Source organism: Lissotriton helveticus, chromosome 12, assembly GCF_964261635.1.
Source record: "Lissotriton helveticus chromosome 12, aLisHel1.1, whole genome shotgun sequence".
In the NCBI taxonomy this organism is placed as follows: Eukaryota; Metazoa; Chordata; class Amphibia; order Caudata; family Salamandridae; genus Lissotriton; species Lissotriton helveticus.
In genome coordinates, this window is record NC_136073.1 from 841383875 (window position 1) to 841403201 (window position 19327).

General features: G+C 45.4%; 1 protein-coding gene across 1 annotated transcript in view; it reads right to left on the bottom strand.

Moving 5' to 3' along the window:
* Nucleotides 1-19327, bottom strand: part of LOC144797580 (nuclear receptor ROR-beta-like) — a 118117-nt gene that overhangs the window by 31930 nt on the left and 66860 nt on the right. The window contains exons 2-5 of the mRNA XM_078668246.1: nt 9101-9186; nt 4468-4609; nt 2011-2418; nt 513-634 (exon numbers count right to left, since the gene is read on the bottom strand). Of these exons, the coding sequence (XP_078524372.1) occupies nt 513-634; nt 2011-2418; nt 4468-4609; nt 9101-9186 (758 nt within the window). The remainder of the gene's footprint in view (nt 1-512; nt 635-2010; nt 2419-4467; nt 4610-9100; nt 9187-19327) is intronic.

A 19327-nucleotide genomic window follows, 5' to 3' on the forward strand; every position in this document is an offset into this window, starting at 1 on the left:
GAGTGTTTTAACCAGTGTTTAATTTGCACACAAAAAAAGTGCAAGGGCCCTCGTCAGGAGGCCACTGCAGCTGGCACCACTCATTGCCAGTGCTGCCAATGACAGTACCAACAGAACTGCTATTCATCACCTTCCTAGAAATGTGATGGTCCAAACTATTCCTGTCCCCCCAAACGTATGAAAATTGCTTGATCTGCAGGTATTAGTCCTTTTAATGCAAAGTGAATTAGTAAGCAACTGTTGCTGTGCTCATATCTGAATCAGACATACAGCGCCACCATGTGGCAGACTGTCATAAGTCCCAGTGTTGACAATTAAGTGCCGGTGCCAAGCACAGGAAACCACGGCTCAAATTAAGCACGAGTTTTAACCCCATCAGGGACAAAGCTACTCATTAAATGCCTCTAGAAAAGGTCAATACCAATTTACTAAACTAGCGATCAGACTTATACTGAAGGAGTATAGATTGTGCTTACAATGTTGTGAAAAAACCCAAAACGGAGAACGCAAACCTTGCTCTGCAAGTTCCGGATCTCATCCTGAGAGTAAAGGCTCCACAACAGTCTCTTCAACTCCTCCGTCGTGTACTGACTTGTCTCCAGGTGGGACTTGATGACATTCTGTGCCACGCAATCTGGTTAAGGAGAAAAAGTGAACTACATTTTATGTCAGCATGATTTGAGGGAAGGCGTTATTTTATCAGGGCGTTTTCGGAGAGTAACCTAAGTTGAACAGACCAGCAATCACCAATCTTCAGAGAGCCAGCTGCAGGGATCCACAATGCAGACAATTCAACGACTCATGTTCACGGGAGATGACTAACATGGAACCTCCTTAGATCAATATAGTGCATTTAACATCCCCCGGTGCCGGGTTAGATGAAATGCTATACACATCTCTAATGAACATCTCTAATGAACATCTCTAATGAACATCTCTAATGAACATCTCTAAGCCAGAGAACATTGGTCTTTCCAATTCTAATAAACTCACTCATTTTGATGACTTTTTGGGACATCTGCTATCTTCTGCTGGGGCAAGTAGTGGTGTATTTCAGACATTTAAAAAAAATTTGAGGGTCACATGAAAGACTGGCGAATAAGGAAGTAACTCACATTTCTCAAGGAAATTTGACCCATATAACTGTGCCTTCCTCAGTAAATGGCCATGCTTTGTTCAGTGCATGTTGGCTTGACGTACTGAGACCACATACCGGAACATTCTAGGTTGTGTGGGTTTTTAGTTTTTTCAATCCTGATTCGTCACCTCAATCAAAGTTCTTTTCTATGTGTTCACAATAAGATTTTTCTTTTCTAAATAGGTCACTTTGTAAGTGAATGTATGCTGGGAGGTGTGTCGACAAAGAGGATGGACTAAAAAATCCTGGTCAATCTGCACCTCTTCCATCCTCCTCAAGAACACATTGGGAGAATGGACAAAATGAAGTAGATGCAAAAGAATCCTGCCAAGTCACCGTATAAAACAAATCCTGCTGCCCTTGGTGGGACAATCCGAAGCTAAATATGACCCCAACTTCCTCTACAGCACCCAAATAAAGGAAGGGGTTTGTCTTGCAAGAACATTCCACGTAAACCAGTATGGAAGCTAAGACTCCACGACTTGCTAGGATCCTTGGGTAGATGAAGCAAGTTGAAAAGAATGCCTACTGTAACCAAAAACCACTAAACAAATCAAGACATCCCATGAGAATCAATCACAATGGCTGGAGGATCCCATTGAGTAAGTTGGTTTCCTCTGGGCTAACAAAGGGTCTCTCCAAGATGGAAGATGCAGTTTGGACCTGCTATCTGAGTAGGACAGGAGAATGGGACGTCTCTGATGAGCGGGGCAATTCATATTGCACAGGGGTGTATTTCGATGAAGACCTTTTACTGAAACATGACCCTGGAAATTCATGAAAAGCTTTTAACATACATTTACTGAGGGATGCCGGTTCTTACATGATAAGTAAAGGTTGACATGTATTACTCGTCATTTTTTGGTACTGACCGATTTCCCCTATCGACTCATCCGTGGTCAGCTGTTCACCCTCCAGGCCGTGGCTGAAGATGCCGGGAGGCAGCATCAGGTCATAGCGGGACTCCTGCTTGATCATTTTGACGTCATTGAGGTCCAGGCTAGACTGGTCAGGGGAGGGTTGTGCCGACGTCAATAGGTCAAGGCTGTAGTAGGAATTTCCGGTTTCAGGGGTGAGGGGGAAGTCGAAGAGGAGCCCGTCGGAGAAGGTGCTGATGTCATCGAGGTCAGAGAGAACGCTACTGACGCTGGTGGTGTAGACACGGCTGAGTCCTTCGCCATCTTCCTTGGTGGCACTTTGGTCCTGGGACTGCTGGTGTTTCTGAACTTCTGCGTACAAGCTGTCGCGCTGCTTCTTGGACATTCGGCCAAACTTCACAGCTGTAATGATAGAAGGAAGGTTAGCTGAGAGTACGATTGAAGGACCAGAGGCATGGAGAGCAGAATAGCATCTGCCCCTCTTGACAAGAAGACATTTTCCCCTTTAAGTAATGGGGCACAAGCACAGAAAAAGCAAATCAGAAAGGTTTTCACCTGCTGCAACTTTGCAACTACACATAAAGGAACACTCGAGACATGTGTCCGTTCACTCAAGTGTTGCGGTACAGCGCCTCGGCTGTTCCACTAATGTATCACCAAATAGGTATAACAATTCTCCCTAATACTGCCCTTTAGTGGCTCTGCCATTCCAGTACTGGAACACGCATGGAGCCATAGGAATTCACCTTAACTCTGACCCGGGGAAACTCCACCACTCTAGTACTGGAGAAAACCCACCCCGTACTGATTTACCTCAATTCTAACGCATGCCATCTATTGCCACTGCTGGACTAAGGCTTTAACCTAGCCATACCAGTCCCCAGCCACAATCATGGCTTGCAACAAAAATAATATACTCCTGTAGTTGCTTCTCCAAAACCTGGCCATTTGCACTTTAATCCGGCCTTACATAGCAAGCGGTTTATTCTAGCAGAGTGCCGGAACTCAGCTCTGAGAATCCGCTTTAACATGTTACTACAATAAACCGGCCATTCCAATATTGAAGCCTTGTAATGTAATGTAATGTGTAATGTATGTATACTTGTAAAGCGCACTGTTACCTCGTTACGTGGCGTCCTGGCGCTGTATACCGCTGGGGAACCCGTCCTGGCTTTCCCTGTGAGAGGGCACCCCAAGGTGAAGCCAGGCATCCCCGGCGTTGCTGGGGCCGTTGTGGAGATTAAGCAAGCTATTGCCCAGAGTTGCAGAGTGGGACCCATGGTTAGCGTAGGCACCTAAGCGAGAATTATCGAGTCCGCGGACATTGATCCAAGACCCTGCTGCGTCGGGAATTGAATCCTGGTCCCGGGCCGACCTCTGCTTCAGGGTCTGCCGCTTCTAACCAGTGAGCCACACTTCCTACCAACGCATCCTTGTGCTGTACCACAACAACCCCACCATTCCAGTACTGGAGCCTTACAGAGACATCCCAAGAAACCCAGACCCTGACCCGATGGACGCCCATGCCCTTTGATTACGATGCCGGCTTATCCATTTCAACTGACCTTAACCCACGGTAAGGCCGCTGTGTGTGTAGTCTGGTTCCTACAAACACATTCCTACGCAACCCATCCAATTATGTGGCATGACATCCCTGACCTTTTAGTACTCAGGCCTTGGAGAGCCAGACCCAAGCAGTACTATGCCCATATAAAGTCATGCCATACCCTCTAACCTTTGACACAGCATGCCCATTACCGCCGTCCCTAGACCTGTGCCAGCGTGCCCCAAAGGGGACACGCATACGCCCAGCTTCCAGCGGTTAAGACAAACAAATCTACACAAATGCACCCTAATGTTAACCTGCTCGTTGCCATCCTGTTCCATTGATAGGCCCCGATGACACCAAACCCATGTTCCTCCAACCAACCTCCTATGCAGAGCACAACCAGTAGATACATAACCCTTCCAGTATTTGAGGCCACACTACTACAGCCTCAACCTAACCTGCAGCTCACCGTCACTTCCAAGCACTTAACACCCTACAGACACACTAATAGTAACCAAAAAGCTGCTGCTACCCGCTGTGCTCAAAAATCCCTGCTTGGAAACTGCTCAAGTGTTGACATTAATCAGTGTCCAAGGCTGGGTGTCTTATTGCGAAATTGGGAGAATTTAGACAGGAGGGTGGCTGTGATTTGCCTGTAGGGTGGAGCTGCGATAGTCTTGCACTAGGCTAATACTTGGGTTGTTTTTTTTTTATACTTAATACATACACTCAAGACACTAAAAGCAGGTTATGCAAAATGGGTAGACACTAGTCCGAAGTCGAAAAGTAGATATTTTGGCAGCCTGGCCTTTCCGGGACATACTGCTACTGTGCCCAGGAGCATTGGAACTCGGTATACCATTCAGGTTGAATCTAAATCCCGTTGACCACCGTGGACTCACCATCGCGCGACATGCCCAGTGCCAAGCACTTCTGCAGGCGACAGTGCTGGCACCGGTTGCGGTTGGTCCTGTCGATCAGGCAGCTCCTCTGACGAGAACAGGAATAGGTGGCATTGTTCTGCTGACTCCGCCGGAAAAATCCCTGGGAGGGAAACAGAGAAAGGAGGAGTGGTCAAGTGAAACATTGAGAAACACCATCCTTCACATATGCACCAAATCTCCAGCCATCGTAACCAATACCTCACCCACACTCCGCGGTGGATGCGCCCGATAGAAATCCTCTTAATTTATTTTGAATCCAGTCTGGTCCTACCACCAGCACAGCGATCATCAATCTTTAGCCTATAATTTTTAGACCTGTGAGAAATTGTAATTTCTGAAATTCCTCAAAATTCTGCATTAGGTCATTTTGCCTAATTTTTGCACAGCGGAGACTAGTTTGTTAAGAAAATATCTCGGCTACAGAAGGTTTCTGCTTGAACCACTCTCCTGCCAATATCTCATGTGACTTTATTATGTGAGGTATGCCCTGGTGTACAAAAACAGTCACACAAGATCTAGTCAAACCTCTTTTCAATTAAAAGCACAATGTTGTGGATTTTCATGCAATTTTGGGGCGGTGGAGGGGAAATCACAGTTTCACACACCTCTAAACTTGCATGCCTCTATTGCCGAAATAGCATAAGATTCCCATTTTTGTTCATATAGGACATCTTCTGTATTTCTTTGTTTTAGGACATACCTTTTACACCCAATGTCTTGTCCATATCTAATATCCAAGCACGTCAGTCCCACATCCACAAGCCTGCATGCATCTTCCACACTCTGCAGGGCTGCCTGGGTGTGAGCATCTGGAATTCCTTAGGTGGTACAATCCGTGCACCCTATACAGATAGATTAACACATTTTGTTTCCCCAAACACTGTTGTTTTTCTTATGTATAGCATGTAATACTGGGGCACTAGGTTGAGCCTAAATGCCCCATATTTTTCAGGTCTGAGTCCAGTGGTGGCTCGTAGAGGTAATGCTGTGGGGCAGGACAGGGGTGTGTGGGGCAGGGTGGGGAGTACTGGAGTCCGACATACGACGGCAAGGAGTAAAGTAAGTAAATAAATAAAACTACTTACCTTGCGCTCGCTGCATCGCCGAGTTGGCGATGCAGCAAGCGCAAGGTAAATAGTTTCATTTATTTATTTACTTACTTTACTCCTTGTCGTCATATGGCCAACTCCACTACCCCCCACCCTGTCCCGCCCCACAGCATTACCTCTGCGAGCCGCCACTGGGTCTGACTATAGTATCAAAGGAAGCTACAAAGATCTAGTCACAGGCAACATTTGGTCCATTGGGAAATTTGTCATACGTTAAGTGCAAGTTTCATATTTGAAAGCTGAACTGCTTGACTGCACCCCGGTCTCTGTGCAAGCTACATATCAATGATATAAAATGACCGCTTTCAGTCGCCGCCTTCTTCACTTAAAGCGTGCTGCTTTGGACATAAATGCCAATGTTGAAGCGTCCATCCACAACATTTATTTACTTAGAACATTTATAAAGCGCGGAGTGAAAACTTTCGAGTACTTCAGAGCACTAGCGGGAATCACAAACGTAGAGCTTGATTCCAGTGTCTGGCAAAGTTAGAGTCAAATCAGGTATGGTAAAAGCCAGTATCCAGCATTGTTCAATTGTGACCTCTGTACACTGCACGCAGCTCAATTAAAGCTACTCCAAATTGTCTTACTTTTGGGATACACCTGGTACATTGGACTTTAAGGGGAGGAAAGGGATAGCCCACCTCCGGAAGAGGTATATCTGGACATGGCCGATTCAGGGCCTTACACCAGGTTTGCCTCCACTTCTTTTAACATTTGTGATTGGTGTGAGCTGGGGGCCTAGGTTTTTCAGCAATGTTGGTTGTTTTAGTCCCCAGACACTCACCTCCCAAGTATGCCGGGTCTGGTGGCTTAGTGGACTAACGTGTCCATTGTAGGGCCTGCGTTCAACCTCATGGTCACAGGTTTAAATCCCGGCAGGTCCACCCAGACTTTCATCCTTCTGAGGTTGATAAAATGAGTACCATCGAGTTGAGTAACAAAATTAGTTATTCAGTGCCAAAATGCACTTCTGGGTGAATGTGCACTTTACAAATACACATGTGCTATCTCAAAATGGAAAATACCTTCCAAAATGAGTATCCATGAAACAAAAAAGAAGACTATCAAAAAAGGTTCTTGGGGTGCAGACGATAGATTGCCCAGCTGGGGCCGTTGCACGTCTTCTTTCGGGCAGATGCGACATCTGATTAGCTTATGGTTAGTTCTGTCTGAAATGGGATAGAGTTGCTAAAGCGATGGAATGGAATGCTGCCCATGGTAAATCAAAGTGGTTAGGAAGCCTTGGCTCAAGCACTTGCACCCAACATTATTTTAAAATTCAGCAGTGAAAGTGGACAAGTGAGTCTACTGCAACCCGTAAAAAACATGCGTCCCTGTGAAATGGACAACTGAGAAAAGGACCATACAGACGGGCAAGCCAAAAATGCCCCAAATGTTTATTTTTGCAGAAACTGTATCAGCTACCTCTGGTGTCTTTCTTTACATAGCAATCGAAGTCTTAGTCACTATCACACTCCCCCATCTTACTTAATTTTCACATTTTGTATCATATGCCAGGGAGCAAAAAGTCACCCATGCATCGTGTGTGAGGGCAACAGAGGAAACACAATGTCTTTCCCTCTCATAATTTTGGGTCTTTCATACCTAGGAATACCCCTTTGTCTTTTTCCTTTCTTTCTCTTTCAATTTTTTAAGTATGGGTGACTTTTTGCACCACGATGCATGGGTGACTTTTTGCTCCCTGGCATAGGAACTTTGTCCTCCTTGTTGTTTAAACATTGATTTTCGGAGCACGGACACTGGACCTTATAAGCTCCTTGGTCCCCCCCTCTCTTTTTGATACATACATTTTGTATCATACCAATACAAACACTCGATTCAATCTCTCCGTAACTATTTTTGCAAGTATCCCCTTCCTCTCTGCCCCACTCTCTTTTCCTACCTCCATCTACCTCCCTTCTGTTCTCTTTCACTCCTCTATAAATGGAGACACTCCTGTATGTGATCACGTGTACTGGAGTGACTGAAAATACAATGCAAACATGGTGCAAGCGTAAACTTTCCAGCTCACAGACTCCTTCACATACAGTAATGAACACTGGGATGCCTGCTGGCTGCAGAAACAAGAAAGGATTTGTTTGAGCAGATGACCGAATCACTACTGCTGCTATGGAATGTTAAAAGGCATTCACCTTATTGTACTGTATTTGCATTCACATAGCGCTTACTATCCCTGACGATGCGTCAAAGCGCTTTTTCAGGGAGTAGCACGCTACTCCGTAACCCATAGAGGATTAGTGGTGAATTAGTATAGTGAAATATGAAACAATTTGAGTTTTGGGTATGTTAGTTTGTTATTTGGATTGAGAAGGATAGTGGAGGGATAGAGGAGGGGAAAAGTTTGCATTTATATAGCGCTTCCTTCCCTTGATGAGGAGTTTAAGAGCTTTTCGGTGAGTAGCTCGCTATTGTTTGTATTAAAGGCTGTCGACCCGAAACCGTTGAAGTTAGAAAACTAAAAAGTGTAAGTGAGGTTCCATCTGTTTGAAGGCCAAGCAGCTAGCCGGTGGGGCAGGGGTTCATGGCGCCCTGGACCATAGATAATTTTGCGACCACACCCCTGCATCTCCGAGACAGACAGTCAGTCAGTCAGTCAGTCAGTCTCTCTCCCTCTCCCTCTCCCTCTCCCTCTCTCTCCCCACTCATCAACTTACACAACACGCACAGTGGTGTCTCTAGCAGTGAATTTTAAAAAGTGTGTCTGTGTGTGTCTTTAAAATCTTTACATCGGACTATGTATGTGTGTCCCTATAGCTATATTTAAATATACATGTAGAGATATACACACACATCCTACAATGTCAAATCTACATATTTTTAATAAAAAACACTGCTTTGCAACAACGAATGGTTGGACAAATTATTGTGTTTCAAAGGTGCATGGTCTGTTTTTGTGTCGCCTCCTGACACATTAAGCAGGGTGGGTGGTGCAGAGGCGTAACTAAACATACAAACACCACAACAGAAATTCAGTCACTGCAAATCACCGCACACTCACGCACGGCCACACACAACAATTGATATACACCACACACACACACACACACACACACACACACATCCGTGCTCAGACGGCTCACAAAACAACCTGGCACTAAGCAGCAGGCATATAGATGGCACGCACAGTAGACACAGACACACACACACACACACACACACACATTGGAGATATATATATATATACACACACATATACATACACACACATCTCATACCACACACACGACATACATCACATGCAGGAGACATACGACGCTCACACTCACTACATACTCACAGGGCACATATCTGTCACACTCCTGAAACATGCATCACACACGCACTCAACAGCTGTACATACTCAGATACACGCCAGACCATCACGGGAGCTCAGCATGCGATGCAGTCATTTAAATAAAGTGTCCGTGAGCTGTACAGTCGCACGGCGCCCTCCAGCGGCGAAGGCGCGAGTGGCATACCTTGCAGCCCTCGCAGGTGATGACGCCATAGTGGATCCCCGAAGACTTGTCCCCGCAGATCTTGCACGGGATCACCTCGATTTGCGCTGAAAGACACAATACAACAGACTGAATTTGATGCATTTACTCGACAACGCACAAAACAATATCACAGACCTGCCAAACCGAGCCAAGATCTCACTTCAACGCATTCAGAACGCCTCCGCCCGACTCATCCTAGACGGACCCCGCCACAATCACTTCTCCGATCACCTGAGAGACCTTCACTGGCTCCCCGTCAACAAGAGAATAACGTTCCGCCTCCTCACCCACGCACACAAAGCCCTCTACGACCTAGGACCCAAATACCTCAACACACGCCTGACATTCTACACCCCCACCCGCCAACTACGATCGTCCAATCAAGCCCTCGCTGTAATTTCACGCATTCGAAGAGCCACCATGGGAGGAAGATCATTCTCCTACTTAGCGGCCAAAACCTGGAATTCTCTCCCCACCCACCTCCGCCTCACACAGAACCACCTCTCCTTCAGAAAACAACTCTAAACTTGGCTATTTTATAGGTAGCGACCCCCCCTCAAGCTTCTTGAAACCCTCTGGGTGAGTAGTGCGCTATACAAATCTTTACTTGACTTGACCGTGTGAGGAGGGGGCGGGGCCTCATGCCGAGAAGTACCCAAGAGGCACTTTAGCCCCAACCCCGCCCCGCCCCAAAGTCCCCTCCCCCCCAAAACAAGCATTTGCAATGCACACGATTTTGAGCTATTGGTATTGTAAATGACAATGCCTTCTATTTATGTTTTGGGTTTTAAAACATAACCTCTTCAGCGCGGCCCGAATTCTCGCGCTGTGCTGAAGGTTCTAATGAGCCAACGGGCTCATGACGGAACGGTTCCGTCATGAGCACAGGCCAACCGACGCTCATGACGGAACCGTTCCGTCATGAGCACCGAAGGGGTTAAATACAAGGCATTTTCATTCTCATTTACAATGCGCCGTAAAAGCAACTAAGCTCCCAAGGAAGTCAGAATGGCCACGGAGCTGCCCCTCGCGACAGTCGAAGCAGGTAAGCATTAAGCGCATTACTCGCCTCGCGCACTGTTTTTGAAAAACAATGCAACAGTTAAACTGCCCAATTTCATGCGTGGCAAAAAAATGCTGAAAGAAACGATAATAGTTAAAATATGTCTTTGTCATAACTTTTCATAAGAGATCCGACCTATGACATCTGAAATAAATGTTGCCAATTAACCAATCAGGCCTATAACCTTACTGTATTGCGTCTAAGCTGTCCCACAATGCAATCATCTGCACACAGTCATAAAATTGTAAATATGTACAAAAATATAGTTGAAAAATAATACACACCCCCTCTGAAAGGAGCTGAACACGGATTCAAACTGTGCAAATAATCTGGGCGCCAGATTTGTCAAAGTGGGGAGATCAACACGAGCATCCTTGAAAAACAGAGTGCAACCATTCCACTAATATATAGGGCGGCTGGTTTTAACAAGTGCTCTTCACAACAAAGAAGTCAGCCCTACTGGATCCATAAAAAATTATCAGAATAAAAAGATCAGACCAACGACCACCGCAGAACTTTTCCCAAATTAACTAAATCCAACCTTTAGGCTTAATCACTGGCTTATAAGAAGCTCTGGTCCTCTGCATTATGCATGTCATGTCATGTTATGCTATATACATTTATATTGCGCACGGCTACTCAAGAGTTTCCTGGCGTGGAAGCCAAAAAAATGGTGAGGAGCTGAAAGCAACTGCAAATTTAGGTGAACAGCAACGTTTTTAATTGTTTCCTAACCAGTCTGGGATCTTGAGTGTTTCGCAACTCGAATGGAAGGGAATCCCACGCCACTGCCGCCCTGAAAGACAGTGAGCGGCTTCCTACTCTTGCAAGACGAACGCGGGGGATCACTGCCAGACATTGCGAGGCCGAACTCAGATGTCTTCGTGGAGCATAGAAACTAAAACGTTTAAGATAGAGCGGGCCAGATCCATGGAGGGCTGAATGGGCCAAAGTAGGGGTTTTGAATTTGACTTGTTGCGCCACGGGAAGCCAAATGCAGATCAAGCAAGTGTTGTTTTACGCTCGATCTGCCAGGGATGTTAAGCAAAGATATGGCCGCCGCATTTTGTATAACTTGGAGTTTCTTCAACTGGTATCCTGGCATGCCGATGTACACTGCGTTAGCATAATCAAGGCGAGTAAGAATCAATGCACGGATGACCATCTCCTTAGCTGCCCTAGGTAGCAAAGGCAGGAACTAAGAGATTTCAATGTGCCATAGCACTGGCCTGCTAATTTCTTTATTTGTGTGGAGAACCAGAGATTCTCATTGAACCAGATCCCCAAGTTCTTGACTGCCTGACCCGTAGAGCTGGGTAGAGGGTAGTCTGTGGCTAAAGAGCCTCTCTGAACTGCGGAGGAAAAGATCCATATAGAAGAACCTCTGACTTATCCTCGTTGCAGTTAAGCTGAGCTGATGCCAACCATTTAAAAACTGCAGTGAGACCGTTTTTAGCCTGGACTGGGGATTTATCGGTATCCCTCCAGGTAAAAAGGAGCTGGGTGTCATCCGCATGGACTAGCAACCTTCAGGCATACGGTCATAAATATATACAAAACTGCTGTTGGCAAAACCATAAGCAACTGCTCTCAAAGGGGCCCAACACAGATTATTAAATTGCACATTTCAGCCCCCAGGGATTGTCAGAGTGGGAGACCAACAAGAAAACCCTTGTTTAATGTAGCAATCTGTGAGGCTTCATGCTGAAAAATGTTTGTCTCCAGCCTTCAACACAGTGCACTAACAACTCACCCGTAAAAGTGTATTCCTTTTAGACATCCTTTTCACAATAAATAAGCCAGGCCTGGTGCCAATGCCACAACTTTTCAAAATAAAATATCCAATTAATACGCAACTCAGACTCCAAGTGAACCAATGAGGCCTATAGCCATTATCATTACTTGGTCACCCTAAGCAACTCTATAGAGCATATAGTTTCCCACAATGGAACCATCTGGCATACATACAGTGATAAAATTACAAATAAAGTTACAAGTGACAAAAACGAAATACAACCCCCTCCTACAAGGCTGTTACAAGAATTATTACAGTGAAAATCTTCTACAATGCTAGGGTTTGTCACCGGGGTTTGGTAACCCCAAAACCCTCACATCCTACAATAATCTGTGAGATTCCTTGGAACAAAATAGCTGTCTAGAACATTTTAATGAGTACAGTGTCCTCCCACACTAAAAGGTTTATTAGCTTTACCAAATGCTTTACACAAAAAATAATAATGTCTACGCCCTTGTCATAACTCTCCTTAATAAACTGATACGGCCCTTGGCACTGGACATAACCTTTCCCAGTGAACAAATTAGGGTGAAAGCCTTAACCACTTCGCTGCGGCGGCTATTCCGCCGCAGCGCTAAGGGGCGGGGGGCTGCGCAGCGGGCTCATGCTGGTGACAGAACCGCTCCGTCAGCAGCCGCGGTTGAGCTGTGCTCATGACGGCGCGGTTCCGTCATGGCCACGCCCGCTTAAAAGAACGCGCCGCGCAGGCGCGTCGGGCGGGCCATGACGGAACCGCTCCGTCATCAGCACAGCGCCACCGCGGCTGATGACGGAGCGGTTCCGTCATCAGCACGGAACCAGTTAATTAGTGGCTTGTCATAATAGCAGGCAGTTCAGGCTAGACTGTTCCTACTGGAGCAGAACCAAGGCTAATTTGCATATAGTCCCTTCCTGTCTGCACTAGCACAGTGAGCACAAACATGATGGACTACCATAGGACCCAGAGTAATCACCCCTGGCCGAGGTGAACTAAAGTACTCCTCCTATTTATGTTTTGTTTTTATGCCCACACAAGAGTTCTGGAGCCTTGAGGCTAAGGTCAAGAAAAACTCAAACTAGATTTGCTTGTGTGGTCATTCAGAAGGGATGTGGCCTAGCTGTTTGGGGGCGCGCGGTCGGTTGGATCAGACCAGACGCCTGCAGACATTTCTTTTCCTTAAGCTAAATCCTGGTCAGTAACCGATATCTCAATCATGGATTGAGTTTACCTAATATGTCGAAACACTTTAGTGTTTTAATAGTCCTCGCCGCTTGTATGTATTTTTATTTCATTGTGCCAAGTGGGTTCACCCTGCTATGGCATACTAGGGATCTTTTGTAGACCCTTGACCCTGTTAATTTTCTTACTCTTTTAACCCTAGGAGGTTAGCCCACCGTCCCCCAGTCCTGAAGAAGACCCGCGCTGTAAGGGCAACTTTCCCTACATATCAAGGGTCGAAACGTAGACTACTTTCGCCTTACCTACCAACTCCTATTGCCTAGCAGGATTTTTACAGCTCTTTTTAGGTGTTTGGTTTTCTAATATTGCAATGACATGTGCTGATTTTTCACGTGGCCCCGATTTGAGGGGACCATCTCAGGATTGTATATATGAATATTGAACATTCAGAAAAGTAATACTGTGTAAATCTTCACCTATCTTCACTCTACTCCATCACAGCACTCCCCTTTCCCCTTCTCATGTGGGCACAAAATATTTTGAAAAAAGTAAAATTTTGTTTTTTGATACATATCGTATAACCATTGAAAAGGTTGATACAAGTGCTTTGTGAATAAAAACATCGCACTTTGGATTTGTTTCTTTTTCTTTTCTTATCTATGCTAAGTAATTCTCTCTTTCTATTGTATATAATTTGTTCTTGTAAGTCCGGGACCCCTCTGTCTATAATACTAGCTGTTTGGGCTGCAGTGTTCTTATTGGAGGAGGTCGGGCTGGTTTGCATCTGGTAGGTCCCCACCTGTGGTGGCACAAGGAGTACAAATGTCAGGTACTGGAATATTGGCGTAGAGTCATCGGCAGTGTTGTCAATAACTTCAAGCATTCTAGCCATCACTTTTATGTTCTATCGGTGAAATTTGAATTTAAAGGCATTTATAGAGTGCTCGTGTACTAGGCAGTTTCTTGGCGCTTAACCGCATGCGTGCGGCATGATTTCCGCCCGTACGCTGGATTTTGCGGATTCGCATGTTACGTGACGAGCTGGGCTCGTCATGAGCGTGCGAGGAGGCTACCTCATGACGAGCCCAGCTCGTCATGAGCGTCGAAGGGGTTAAAGGCAGCAGTGGCAAGAACAAGCAGGCAGAGAACAGTAGGCTAGCGGTTAAACGCTTGCTGGAACAAAAGGGTTTTTAAGGCCCTACGATATTCCATATAGGAGGGCAAGAGTCTTATTGAAGGTGGGAGGGCATTCCAGAAGGTGGGGGCCAGAACTGAGAATTTCTGACCACCAGCTCTTTTCTTCTTAAAGCGTGGTACTGCCAGCAAGCCCAGGGAAGAGGAACGAAGAGCTCTCGGCGGGCAGTAGTTCGTGACAGCAGAATTGATAAATGCCGGGGCAGTGCCCGCTCGGGCTTGAAAAGTAAGGCATCCCAATTTAAACAGTGCCCGCTGTTTAATAGGAAGCCAATGAAGGGCTTTCAAGAGAGGGGTGGAATGGTGTGACTTAGCCAGGACATAAACCAGGCGAGCTGCCTGGTTCTGGACCAGCTGAAGGCGGTGAAGGGCATATGCGGGAGCACCATTATAAACGATGTTCCCGTAATCAATTTTTGACAAAACCATGGCCATTATAATCAATTTAAGGGCGGGAACAGAAAAGAAACGGGATATTTTCCTGATGGTCCGTAAAGAAAAAAAACAAGAAGAAACAACTGAGCTAATGTGTGAATGAAGTGTGAGTTGGTGATTAAGAATAATGCCCAGCGTTTTAACTGATGGGGAGGGAGTGGGGGGGCACCCAAGGATGGTGACCAGAAAAGAGGTGACCAAGGATTGCCGATACCGCCCGTCAAAACCAGTTCCGTTTTGCTCCAAGTGTTAGGAGAAGGCTGTGGGGTTGCCACTGAAGAAGGTTCCTGCATGTAGACAGGTTAGATATTGAAACGATTCAACTATGTTCTAAAAATGAATGTCCCCGACAAAGAGCTGACAGGCACGAAATGCATTTGGATCAGAATGAAAATGCTCACGGATTAATATGAATATATAAAATAAGTGATCTGTAATGACAGGTACAATCACAAATGAGAAATATATATATATATATATATTTTTTTTTATCAACACAAATTTTGCAAATACCTTTGTAATTAAATAATATTTTGCACAATGAGTAATGAATTTTGAAAGCATTTATGATCACTAATAAAAGTATTTATTATCACTAATAATGAACTCCTGCATCATTGTGTTTGGTGGTGTCTGGACTGTGGACGGGTGGTCTAGCGGGAGACTGTCTGTTTACGGGTATGCCAAGCACAGGTTCCAGGGTCCACTGAGGTGTTCTGCTTTTCAGGGCCTCACCCATCACCAGTCACCACAGACATGAGAGTAGGTGCCAGTATATTGTTATCCTCAGTTGTCTGAGGGTGAGGGATACATCAGTCTTCGGCCCGACGTCCTGGTCCTCAAATGTCCCCTTGCATCCTTCCCAAAGACCACTTCCTGTCCCCAAAGACCCCTCGACTCCCAAGGAGTGGTCAGTGTCCAGAAAGGTCATGTGACCTCCAGCCCTTTGCTGTTTTTTTTAGGTCCTAGGGCATATTCTACACTTATAAAATGTGGACTACATTAAATCTAGGGTGAAACTGTGGAGGTGATAATGTTGTGCATTTCTTTATTACCTATGGCAATTCGAAAAAATGTGAATTTAAAAAGTTGTTTTTATTACATACATTTTTTTATGTATCCAACTTTACCCTATTCACCCACTTGCCCCTTAATGCTTTCTATACCTGAAACCTTAAAAGCCAGAATTATCCTTTAATGTTCCCATCTCTGAACCCTAAAAACCCTCACTACTCCATTACGCACCATTCCTGAACCCTAAAATAATAATAATAACACTTCTTAACACTACCCTTCCATGAACTCTAAAAACCCTTAAGACTCTTTTACCCTTCCCTTCCATGGAGCCTAAAAACCCTTCCCTGAACCATATAAATCCTGTTCTGCCTTTTAACGCTACCAATCCCTTAAGACTAAAAAGCCCTGATCCACCACTTAACACTACCCTTACCTGAACCCTAAAACAAACCCCTTACTAGTCCCCAATTACTTCCCCGCCTCAGTGTGAACGCTCCTCTTCAATTTAGCAGGAGGAGGCCACCTTGCCCCATGCCCCTTCACTTACATTCGTCCAAAAAGTACAATATTTATTTATTTTTTGTAGTTATAACTTTTTGTATTCGTTTTTTCCCCACTAAACAACATTTTTGGCACAACTTTTGTCAGCCTTTATTGTCCAAAACCTTTTAACCACTTGAAGTGTCCCACGCCTAATTTGCATATTGTGCTCTGTGCCTGCATTGTACAATAAGGGGGGAAAAAACACAGACGGACTGGAATGGAGCCCACGATAATTACCAATGGCTGAGATTAATCAAAGCTTCCATCCATCCCTTTTTTGTTTTTCTCCAGACTAGGCTTACGGTGTCACACGCGACCTCAAATTATACAAATAAGGTAATATGTAGGGCCAACTAATAAATCCTTCGGGATGATGAGGGTGCATTTATTCTAGAGTAATTACTAAATGTGCACGCTCCTAGGCCCTCACAGATAAGCAAAGGGGATTATCGGGAATAAATGTTCTCTTTCCATCCTGCTCAGTCACCACCTTCGATGAAACTGAAGTATAAATCAAATTCCAACCTGCCCTGTCCTGAAAGTGGCCTCGTACCGCTGGCTCTTACAGTAGGGGTGTAATTTCAGTACTCACCACAAGATGGCGCTCATGCGCCATGTCACAAAGAATACCTCAAACCCCATTCACAGACAGAGAAACGAGACCGAGGTCACCAAAACCCGGCAGGCGTCAATGAATCTGTCCGTTCTGTCGGTGTAACGCCTAATCCTAGGAGCTATCCTGTTTACAAGCACTACGAGATCTGGCAGATCAGGCAACCGAGGCGATGGAAGATAAAGCGATTTGTCCAGGATCAGACAATGTGGCTTTGACGGAGGAAGCCGAGATCAGCCCTCAGGTCTTCAGGTTCCAAAATGAACAATTAAGCCACTCACCCGACAGACCCTTCCCACTGACAAAGCTCTGGGTGAAGGTTTCTGGGCCATGGGAGCTAGAATTTGGCGCTACGTTCTTCAGTCTCCTGTTGATAAATTGAGTGTTGGCGGGCGGCGTGGGGGGGGGGGGGGGGGGGTGTTGTTGTTTTAGGGTGTTCTGCAGATTTTTCTTTTGGGCCATTAGATGAAGAATCTTGAAGGGTTGACAGGCCAATTGGCCTTCTTCAGGACCTGTGCTTTCCCTGCTAGTTATAATAAACAGCCTTTTGGCAGGTACTTTTGGCAAAACAAAGAAGTTCCGAGCGCGGGGCACACCGTGCTGCGGGGGAGCGTCCAGGGACAAGGGGGTCTCCCGGGCGCTCCCCGCCTCTTTATTCCCAAGGGGCCAGGCGGAGTAGCGACGCCCCTCCGCCCCGCCCCTCCAGTAGCCCGCCCCCCCTAACCCGGACATCCTCCACTGGTATCGGTGGTGGGTCGCGCCCAAGGGCCCGCCCCCACCACCGAGAGGCACACAGAGGGGAAGGGGGGAAGCGGTCGCCGCGCCGCCATGCGTGCGGGGGGGCCGAGGGCCCCCCCTTTTCACATGTTTCTTTTGATAAGCATGCACACGTACATACAGACCATACACTGAGGACCTTTTCCTTGTATGGTCAACTGATGTCTAGGTCAATTTACCGACATCATAGGGAAATTTCAGGGATGGACCGTCCCTGTAGTCACACATTCGTAAAGGGTACCGGTCCGCTCAACCCTCGAGGAGTGCCCCAGACTCCCTGCATCACTCACATTTATCACAGAACTCCGCTTACAAACGCGTCGAGTCCACTCACACCCCCTATGTGTGTGAGTGAGGGAGGGTTCCATGAGAACGCAAGCCACAGGTGCTGCCTGTGGGTGAGGACCCTAATAAATAAATATATATATATATATATATATATATATATACATACCTACACCCAGGTATATATCCTTAAGAACTCTTCTTTAATCTCAGCCAAGTCCGAGACAAAATGTAAGGTGGGAACCAATTTACCTGGGTGCCGTTACCTACCGGTCTTGGATAGACCACATACATGCACTTTATGATATTCAAGATATTTCCTCTTTTAGTTTGTTGAAGCATTTTGTTTTGGAAGATGAGGATATATCTTCTGTAAAGACTTCTCACTCCTTCTTCAGTTTTGGCGCAGAGAATGCATCACAATGGCAGAGGGTAGGGGTAGGTGGTACCAGCGGGACAGTGTGATTTTTCAAGACACTGTGCTCCCGCAGCCTTGTTTATGTGAGACTTTTATTTAAATCTAGCTATCCGTTCTTTATAAATTATAATTAAGGCTCCCTGTTTTCCATTTTTACTGATTTTTATAAATACAGCCAGAAAACATTTATTTTCTTGTCTGTATTTATATTTGAATGTGGATAAAAAGGAAATTGGGATGCTTTTTGAGTAATTCTAAATATTGTCTGCCTTGACTGCCAGGTCAAGAGATGTGTAGATTGATAGTTAAAGGGCTTAAAAAAGAAAACTATTTTAGTAAAGAGGCTTCAACAGCAGTAGATATGCACAAGGCTGATACTGAAAGTTGTATATTTTCATATAAGTGCACTGATTTATCTTCGTGGGGTGTTCACAGCACTGAAACCTGGCAGACATTCAAGCATGAGTGCATATTTATCGGTTAAATAAATGTGGAAATATACTAATTTCAGCTTAAATTTTCCACAAAACCCAAAATAAATATAGATAAATACAGATAAAATTAGCAAAAATAATATGCATAAATACAGACAGAAATGGCAAAAAAATAAACACCATAAAACTGGGAGCCCTAATTATAATGCAGTTTGCATGGCAGTACCAATAGATGGCGGCAGATGCCACAGCTGCTAGTTTTTCTCTTTTTCTGGAGAAAGTGGTTATAGAGTCAGGTGCTTATAGCACTTGGCAAAATAGGAAAAATCTCCTATGGGTCCTACATCAAGTGGTTGACCCAGGACATGCAAAAACGCCTGGCAGGTCTGGGTCTGGTCTTAGCCATCTGACCAGACTAAGTTTGGAATACATTGTTGAAGAGTCAAGGTCAGAGAAAAAATCTTAGAAGAAAA